Genomic DNA, 10908 nt, shown 5'->3' on the forward strand with positions numbered 1-10908 from the left:
AAAAATTGACATATTGCTTAGAATATCTGACAAGTAGACTAAACGATAGAAAAACCTTGTTCAATGAACAATGAAATTAAAGTCGCCGTCAAATGAAATCTGCCAATCCGACATTTCATACACCCAATATAAGTTACCTCATGCTCATATTATATGAGATACTGAGATGACCCCGTAGCTTGAACCTTGATCACTGGTCCATGGAATGAGACCAAGGTCAGATGAATACTACTCGACGGATAGGTATGCGCTAGAAGGAACTTGTATACCCAATATATTTATCCTTTTACTCATAGTAACTGAGTACTTCACTTAATGGTTCGATAAATTCTAGCTTCGTTACGTGTGTATTTAAGTCTAGACGGCTTCTAAATAGATATGGAGTTGACCTCGTAAAACCTCCGATGATCATATAACGTATCAAATATATACATGTATATAAATATAAATAAATTAAGCGAAATCGTGCATTTGGTTTTGTTTAGGTCTATTTAATTCCATATTAAAATATATGTTAATGTTGTTATCTGTATATAAGAACAATTTTTTGTCGAACGAATCAGTTAATGAAATAATTTACCTTTGTTTCACTTTCAATATTGACATTATTTTCCTTTAAAAGACTGATCATGCACGAATGGTGCGGTTTCCATCTATAACTAAGGGGTTAAATTGAAGTAAATAAGGATTCAATGAGGTCGAATGATTCACTTGCAAGCTAATAATTAATTTTCAACGTTTCTTCGCTTACTTTGTCAAAATTGGCCCATACTTTCTGCTAAAAGTTAAATATTATTCAACTATTTCACTTTTATTATTGATTGAACCAAAATATTCATATTTTAGATTTTCAATATATATCTCGTAGCTAGTGCCCCTTTAATATTACAACGGTAATTTTTTGTAAGCCGATTCTAAAAATGAGGCCAAAAACAATTTACAAATGGCAGAAGAAAACTTCCGTAATATAAGGTATTTGCATGCAAAATAAAATGCACCTAGATCTTCCTATACTGTTTGTTTTTTTGTCTGTATGTATGTGCATTTACTTATGTTCCAATTGTCGTCGACATGGTTGACATTGTATCGTTTGTTCAATGATTCTCATCCAACAAATAAATTTAAAAGGATTCTACCTTGAATACAGCGGATTATATAAATTTCAGAAATTATACTTTATTAGCTACATCATTGCACCCAAAAAATTAAACAAGAAATAAGATCTTTCTCGGTATCTATTTTTTTTTTACAAAGGACAGAATATGGTTAACTTAATTTTTACATGTTTACTATATTTATAAAAACTAGTGATTCGAAACAATTCACTAACGGCTCGGTGTTTTTCTTCGAATTATCAATTTAAAACTTCGTCAAAATGAAGACAGTTTGGATCATAGGACATCTATTCTTCGTTGTTTTTATTTTCGGTAAGTTTTTAAGTTTCGAACCGAGTATTCAAGTGTTCTGTACACGATTGTTCAAATAATTTGATTATAGCAAAACGGAATCACCACGCCGTTTGAAAAACTCAGATTTTTGTTTCTCTGTCAATTTATCAATGTTTTCAATCATTTTCTTAATATTATTAATTGATCTACACCAGATATATATGAGATGCTGTGTCTCAGCACATACAAGTTTTTGTAACAATTTGTTTCTCCTTATTTATATAACAAAAACAAAGTTCATTTCAAACCAAGCTTTTCACAAAACAAACTTCAGTGATCGGAAGACGAATAGTGAAACACTGAAGTCTAGAAAACTATTTACAGACACTGACTCATCTGTTAAAAGAAATTTTTATTAGGAAAAAGATTTTGATATGATCAAAAACAAATGTTCCGATTCAGCATTTACTTTTGCACAAAGCACTAACATTTTTCAGTTTTTCGAAGCTCTTATTCAAATTTTTGTTTTGAAAATTTAACGGCGTTAGTTACGGCAAATCTGGATTCAGAATAAAAAAATTTGTCATCTGCTTGACCAAAATTTTGTATTTCTTCATCCAATTGGGGATCAGAATATTTTTAAGGAAAAAAATACCCCCCCCCCCCTTTTTGAAGTTAAATGGTCGTTTTCTAAAGTGAAAATGTTAAGCCTTTTAAACGAGGATGAACAGTTCTTCTTTGCGTGGATTAAATAATTTTATAATGTGTGGGTATATATTAATTTGCTTTAAAATTTAAAAAACTTCTTATCCATCATTTGAATTTATAATTGCATTTTACAATAGGTGCAATACAAATTCATCAGAATGAATAATACATGTAAAAAGCTTTTTGTAGGTGTATTGTGTGTTCTTTTTTATTTGTACCATTCATATTCTGTCAATCGTATTCTTTTTTTCCTTCAGCTTTTGTACTTGTTTAAAAATTGATTGTTATACCTTGTGTGCCTATGGGTAAGAACAAAGTATCTTCTATTCTATATGATATGCCCTTACACATGCACTAAAAATAAACTGTACGATAAAAAGAATACAAATTCCAAGAATAACAATACGTGGAAAAATATTTTCTTTTCAAATGATTATTCTTTTAACAAAGACGTTATCACATTTGATACTGCTTTATATTTTATTCGTGTTTAAGTTTAGTTTGAGGATTTTAAATTCAAAATGTATTGTTTATTTGTTTGTTTTTTTATCTTATCCATGTTATTGTTTTAACTTTAATTTTTTATGAATATTAATGTAAAAAAACTAATCTTTAAAAATAGCTATTCTAAAAATTATAACTTCTTGAATTGAATTTTAAAGAAAATATAAATCACATAGGCATTCAAACTTAAATATGTTGCAGTCGCAGTCGTTTTCTCACTTTGTATATACAAGAGACAGATCATGTGCTTTTAAATTAGGTAAATGTCAAATTTTTAACTAACAATATTATAAAATAGCAACAATTCTTTAGTAATCGACAATCATGCATCCAACACTTTTTGGCTTGACCGTTAAATTCCCTCAAACCTTTTTTTAATATTTTTTTTAAAAATAAATTAAAGATGGCTCGCTTCTATATAAGCATATTTAAAACTTATCTGATCGAAACGAAACTACGGGGGCGGTACTATTGTAATCGTTTCGAAATTAAAGTAATATTAAATGATATAATTCTTGAATATTTCAGAAACAAAATGTGAAACTCGAATGTGTTTTGCCTGCATGGACTCTTCCAACGCAGAAGGTAAAAATGACTGTCAGGTAAACACCGGAAGGATGGAAGAGCTACACACTAAGCTAATGTATGAATATAAAAACAATACAGATGTTTTTATGAGAGATTATAAGAATGATCCGTACGTACAGAATTGTAGTGCTTTGGCTGGACATAACTATTGTTGCGTAGAGGAATATGAAGGAGGGGGTATGTTTTTAAACAAAAACAATTTTACAGTCTTAATATATAATATAGTATAATTTCCTTTACACTCAGAGGTCCTTTTTTCAAGTTTTCCTAAGATGTTATGTTTTCTTTATTATTAAGACATTTTTTTATCATTAATTTGTGAAGTTTAACCGTTTCTATCATTACTAAGATATATAAAAAAAAAATTAGGGGGGACGGGGGAGATACCAAGTGAAGAAAAATAAATTCAAAGAAAACGAACAACATCATGGTCGAAAAACAAACGAGGAAAATACAATTTACCAAGTGAAGAAAAACAAAGTCAAAGAAAATGAACAACATAATGGTCGAAAGACAAACGAGGAAAATACTGACAACAGCCTACAAAACATACAAGATAGAACTATATATTGAGCAATACGAAATCGACCAAAAATAAATCAAACGAGTTAAAGTGGAACAATGAAATGTTTTGCATTACAAGCATGCACCACCGTGAACGCTACAGGTGTTCTTTCATTCTGAAACTCCCGATAAATCAGGAAGTTAAAGACAAATTATTCTTTTCAGATCTGCCAGAAAAAAAATGTTCTTTATATTTTGTTTTCACTTAGGCTAGGTAAATGCTTTGAAATTATCCCATATAATTGGTCCCCTGACCTCGTTGTCGATTTAAAGCGCCAGCCTAAATTAACAGTGTAATATTTTATAAAAAGTACTCTAATATAACCTTGATGTTAGTAGAAACAAAAGGTTGACATTATCATCCTCTGAGGAACAAATGACAATAGTAGTTAGCCTGCCTATTCTATGGTGACATGTCTGTGGAACAAAATCGTGATAAAAAATAACTGATCAATGTTTTCTTGTTAGAAATTCAATCTTATTATCATCTAAAAATCCCCAATGAGGGATACGTGACGACATTAAAGAAACACAACTTATTCAAATTGCATATTAACGATGTAAAATAAGTAAGGGTTTTCTATATTTCAGGATTTGTGAAAGCGTATATCAGAACATGTTGCGATGGCATTAATTGGTCGTTTAATACAACAGTTTTCAAAAAGCTGAAGAATATCCAAACCAGCAACGATTCTTTGTGTGAATATCGTTTAGACAGTGAAACAACCACATGTGTTTCAATGTGTCGGGGAAATTTCTGTAATGGGCCAATCGCTGCAGCAGATAATTTACATATAACATACATAACTTTTATAGGCACTTATATGTTATATCAGTTATTTTTTTAAACAAAGTATAATTTCCTTTACACTCAGAGGTCATTTTTTTCGAGTTTTACTAAGATGTTATGTTTTCTTTATTATTAAGACAAATTTTGTTTATCTTTTTTTTATCATTAATTTGTGAAGTTTAACCTTTTCAATCATTACTAAGATAAATATTTGTATCTATTATCTATATAACATGATATATATTGTCAGCTATTTTTTCAAATTTATATGATTTGCAATTTAATAAAACAAAATAAAAAGTAAATCTTTAACTATGATTATGGCAAAGTTTAAATCAATTTTGCTCTGTAGTTTGTGAGGAGAATGTATGTGTTAGACCTTAGAAATAAACGAAGAGAGATTTTTTTAAATCGTCTTTAAATGGAAATAACACTACTTAAAAGTAATCTGATGTTTTAAACAAAGTGGGATTATTTTTAGTTCTAGTCTTGCTGTTCATTTCTGTTAATACAGTTTCTTTCAATACTTTTAATGCCTCTTTTATGGGCATTATGTTTTCTTGTCTATATGTTTCATTCGTTCTTTTTTTTTCGTCCGTCCGTTCGTCCATCTGTCCCGCTTCAGGTTGAAGTTTATGGTCGAGGCAGTGTTTAATGAAGTTGAAGCCCAATCAACATGAAACTTGGTACACTAGTTCCCCATGATATACCAAATTAGAGATTTTTCCCAATTTCACGATCCACTAAATATAGAAAATTATAGTGCGGATACGGCATCCGTGTACTATGGTTACATTCTAAATCTTTCTATATTTAGAAAAGGGCAAATATTTAAAACAAATTGATAACATTTGTCATATTACTTATACTACAAGAAGTTTTGATGAAAATGGACAATAGGTAGAGAGCTGAACATTATGTACATTTCTGCCCTATCCAATTTTTGAAAGATAACCGACGACGGACACTACTTGATACAAAAATCTGTGGGTCAGATAAGCTCAAAAGATGTACCGACTGTGATAAAAATAACGATATACATGCTAACAATATGGCACCCACAATTACTTTCCATAATTTCGACCATTACAGTAAAAAAACTACGGTGTATTCATTCGTGCGTTTGGATTTCATTTTCGGTTAACATTCATCAGGAAAGTTCAAATCCAAACATTTGAAATCCAATGACGTACATGTATATAAGAAACCAAATAGTATATTCAAAAACGTCATAGTCATGAAAATGTTTTGGATTAGTATTGGAAAAATAATTGTGGAATTCGTTACAAATAATTGTATGAATTTGTAGATAATATATACTTCACTGTTGGTGGTGTCATGCATATATTGTCGTGAATAGTAGATGTCTGTTGCTATTCTGCGCTTTACGTGATGTCGTGAACAATTATATTGTTTGTGTAGTTCCCTGTGTACCGGGTTTGTTCTTGTCTATACTGTATTCCCGTCACGCAGCGATATTATTTTATAATTTCCATATAAGCGGGAGGTAAGGGTATCCATAAAACCCACCATTTTTCCTAAAATATCCTGTACGAAGTCATGAATATGGCAGTTGTTTTCAAATAGTCCGTTTCTATGTACATTGACGTTTTTTTTTTGTTGCACTTCAGTGTTTCGTTTATTCTATTCCTTCCTCTTATAATTGATACGTGGTTCCCTTGGTTTTATTAAAAAGAAAATGTGAAATGATTGCCAATGAGAAAATTCTACACAAAAGACCAACATGACACATAAATGAACAGCTATAGGTCACCGTACGGCCTTAAACAATGAGCAAAACCCATACCGCAAAGTCAGCTATTAAAGGCCCCGAAATAACAATGTAAATCAATTCAAACAAGAAAACTAACGGCCTTATTCATATAAATAAAAGGACGAAAAACAAATGTGTAACACATAAACAAACGACAACCACTGAATTACAGGCTCCTGACTTGGGACAGTCATATACATACATACATAATTAACCATGTTAGCGGGATCCCAACCCACCCATCCTTAACAAGGGACATTTAGTATGTAACCCGGATTTATTTTCTTTCAATCTTTTAAAAAGCGGTGTACTATTATTGCCTAATGTTGCCTTTAAATGTGGCCAATATGTTCCTATAAGTAAAAATAATATGAGGTCAATTTTGCCTTTGGAAGTAAGGAACCTCATGCAGTTTCTTCATAATTTTTTAATCAATCAATAGATAAATATGTTATTTTATGTATGTACATTTTATATACTTGAGTTGCACATTACATACACTCTGTCATAGCCTATGTCTTTATGATATATTATGAAGAAAAAGATTCAATATTACAGGGTTATCCATATATTTTGTTTATATAAGAAAAAAATGTATAGCAAGATAATAAAAAAAAAACGACCGAAATAGCTTCAATGTTTAGTTGTAAAATAGAAACTATATCAATTTGAAATCTATCGACTCTCTACTGTTATGATTCTGATATGTGTAATCCAAATCTTTTTCGGATTGCTTTTCTTGTGTGTAAACATATGCTCTAATTGATATCGAAATGGTGCATATTTGGTCGATTCTGCAATGATTGTCATTTAACAAATATATAGGAATAAATTAGAATGAAATGAATAACATAGAATATCGTGTCTTTTTGTTTTGTTCACACATTGATGTCAATATAGTGGAAGTTTATGCAGGTGAGATATAAAGCTAGCTATGAAACCAGGTCGTATTAAATATTAAATCTGGTACTTTTGCATTTGTAGCTAAGACGTTGTCAGTTTATTTTCGATTTATAAATTTTATTTTCCTTTTGGTATCTTTCGTTCCTCTTATGATAATTATTTACACCACTGGGTCGCTGCAACTGCTGGTGGACGTGTCTTCCAGATGGTATCACCAGCCCAGTAGTTAGCACTTCGGTTTTGACATGAATATCAATTATATGGTCATTTTTACAAATTTTCGGTTACAAAAATTTTTTTTAATCTAAAGATTTTCTTATCCCAGGAAGAGATTACCATAGCCGTATTTGACAAAATTTTTTGGTAGATTTGGTCATGAATGCTCTTCAACTTTGTACTTTATAACTTTGTTGATCGGATTGTCACTGATGAGTCGTATGTAGACGAACCGAACGACTGGCGTATTAGATTATAATCCTGGGGCCGGTAACAAGAAATTTTATTAAGAGAGGTCATAAGTATTGAATTAAGGGGAAGATAAGATAATTCTAAAATCACTCAAAGAGTGTAAATCAAAGCTCCCTCAGGTTGTTCGTAGATCGCTCTTATTTCTCCCTTAGGTTGCATCGTAATAGTTTTCAAGTTACGAGTTCTTAACAATTTTCTGGTGACTCCGTTTTTTGGTTCCTCTGAAAGAAATTAGAATAAACTTAAAGGAATCATAGAAACGTTTTAATGAACGATAAAATACGATATTAAACAATCAACTATCCATTAAACCCAAGAAAAACAATTCTGGCCGCAGACCACCATTATTCTTCCGGCGCTTTTTTTTATAAAAGTAAAATTGAATTAAAAAAATTTGCACCGCTTCAAACATGAAACTATTTTAACTGCTTATAAAACATAAATATTTTAATAAAAATATGCTTGTCTCAGGACAATTTTTTGAGGGCCCTATTATTCACCAGGCAATCATGGGTAGGATTTTAATCGAGTATAAATGACGAGTCTCAAATGACTTAGGCTTATTTTTCTATCCTACCGTTCATTTCGGTCAAATCACTACTAGAATGGTTTACTTTTATAATTTGTAATTTGGATGGAGAATTGTCTCATTGGCACTCATACCACATATTCTTATATTTTTTCATATTAAATCAATTTTTTTCACATTTTAAAAGCCTTCTTACAAAAAAAAATCACAAAATTACTTAACTCCGAGGAATATTCAAAACGGAAATTGTGTCCTTAACCAAATGGCAAAATCAAATGATTAAACACGTCAAGCGATTGGACGACACTTGTCATATTCATGACTTGTTACAGGCATTTTCAAAGTGTAAACAATGATGGATTGAACCTGGTTAAGAGAGCTGAATATCTCACTTGTATGACAGTCTTGTCAAATTCCATGATATTGATAACGATGCGTGAACAAAAAAGAAACAATAGGCAAACATTAAAAAAAACCCAGGTATACAACAACACCCAACCCACTAAAAACTGAAGATGATTTTAGATGATTCGGAAGGGTGAACAAATCCTGATCCAGGTGCGGTGCCCATCGTGTTGCTCATCATATTACAAAGTCGGTAAATAATTGATCAACCAACTCATGATAGCTTCGGTAAAATTTAAGGAGTGATGATTTAAACTTCACCGTTTCGAACTCTTGGTTTAAAATTGAAAAAAAAGGTCACAAATTTCTCCTTGCTTTATATTTAACACTTCTCTCAACAAGCCAAAATTGTAATGATTTACAACAAAGAGAAACTACCATCCTCCACATGCATGGCCAAGAAAACACTGATATATAATTTCTTATTCAGATGAATTAATAATTAGAATAAAAAGTTCTAAGGTTGACGTATTAACTTTTTTAAGCAGCTTGTTCTAATATTACCAAGTGAATGTACAGCTAAGAGCAGTCGGGACCACTCTTACAAAAAATGTCAAGTGAAGCTATTGCGAATTGTTCTTGGTACACCCCTAAGTTGCTAAGTTCGTTTTAAGAACATTTAATAACTGACCAAAATTTAAGAATGATTTTGTGGTACCGGAATTAGTAAGAATGCTTTAAGTTAGACGTAAGAATCGTTCTTACATCATGCACGTTTTCAAAACATTAAGGGCTGTCAATCATTCGAAGATAGGTCTGAGGTAGGGTCATGTTACATTCTTAATTCTTAAGACGCCCTTAAGACGTTCGTAGGACATACGAATGCTTCTTGTTATCGGCCCCTGGTTCCTTTGATAACTAATTATCAACAACTGTCTACATGAAAAATGTCTGTTTCAGGTTGATAATGTGACAGTTGTTATCCATTTGGTTGATGTGTTTGAGCTTTTGATTTTGCCATTCGATTAGGGACTTTTCGTTTTGAAATTTCCTCGGAGTTTTTGTGTGATTTTACTTTATAAAATATCGTAAATGAGCTACATTATGTCAATCAGACAAACCGAAAAAAAAAATAAGATCTGTCTCTCCATACTGTTTTTAAATAACATTGAATAGTAAATGTTTAAGATTGATTCTTTTGAAAAGTAGAGATCCGTAATAGGTAACTACCGGGTTAGTGTGTTCTGCCACCAAACATGAAGACGGTTTGGATTGTAAGACTTTTGTTTTTCGTTGTTCTTATGTTTGGTAAGTTTTTTGGTTTCAAAATGAGTTTTAAAAAGATTTGTACAATGCTAAAACATTTCGGTTATTGCAAAACATCACGAGGCAATTTCAAAATTGGACTAAAAGAATTTTGTACTCTCAATTTATGCTAATCGTTTCATACTGGCGGTGAAACTATTTGATAAAAATGAAAATATGAAAGTAAGAAAAACATGCATTTGTTTTTAATACTATCCAATAAACTGATCTGCACCGAAGATAATTCTCTGTGTCTGCAAATAAAATTTTACATATCAAGAAAATGTCTGCTAAACAAAAATGAAGTGATCGGAAGATTAATAGATAATAATGATTAAATTATGTCTTGAAATGTAGGTACTTACTTATTACTTCTATTATTCTGTAAAATATGATTGTAATTTAGTTAATAGAATAAGATTAAAATCTTTCACAATACACAATTTTATAATTTTATGAATTTAATGTCAAAATATTGTCACGTAAATTATTTATGGACAAATAAATGAAAAGAAAGTTAACTTGAATATGTGAAGAAAAATTAGGTAGAAAATGAATCGCAACTTTTTTTAAATTAAGTGCTAATCTACATAAGAATCAGGCAGTGGTGAAAACATGACAAACAAAAACCCACTCAGGTTGTCATTAATTTATGTTTAAAATGTATTATGATGCAAAAATATACCATTCGTTTCCTTGTCCTGTTCTGGTAATTGGAGATAACATTTGGTAACGATGCACTAGAAATTAACAATTAAGGGGAGCTAACTCTGTAATTTGCTATCATTCTAACCAAAGTTTATCTAAAGATTTCTCAAGTTACCAGACACGCAGACGCTAAAGACCTACCATTTCTAAATCAGGAAGAGTGTTACTTCACAATAGGATGGCTAGGTAGGTGTTTTTTTCAGCCATATTTTGATTCTTTTTCAAAATTGCCAGATTCTTAAAAAGGCTGGCACTTTAATGAGCGAAAACACATTTCTTACTGTAAGACAGTAATATGAGGAGGAAAAGTACTTCGTATAATAATTGAGCTGCG

The 10908-nt window shown here is 31.0% G+C and overlaps 1 protein-coding gene across 1 annotated transcript; it reads left to right on the forward strand.

Moving 5' to 3' along the window:
* Nucleotides 1-1106: 1106 nt before the first annotated feature.
* LOC134681857 (uncharacterized) lies at nt 1107-4667 on the forward strand. Its single transcript, XM_063541501.1, has 3 exons — nt 1107-1427; nt 3129-3365; nt 4344-4667. The coding sequence occupies exons 1-3, from the start codon at nt 1376-1378 to the stop codon at nt 4598-4600; spliced, it is 546 nt and encodes a 181-aa protein (XP_063397571.1). The 5' UTR covers nt 1107-1375; the 3' UTR covers nt 4601-4667.
* Nucleotides 4668-10908: the final 6241 nt, after the last annotated feature.

Source organism: Mytilus trossulus, chromosome 8 (assembly GCF_036588685.1).
Source record: "Mytilus trossulus isolate FHL-02 chromosome 8, PNRI_Mtr1.1.1.hap1, whole genome shotgun sequence".
NCBI classification, from domain to species: Eukaryota; Metazoa; Mollusca; class Bivalvia; order Mytilida; family Mytilidae; genus Mytilus; species Mytilus trossulus.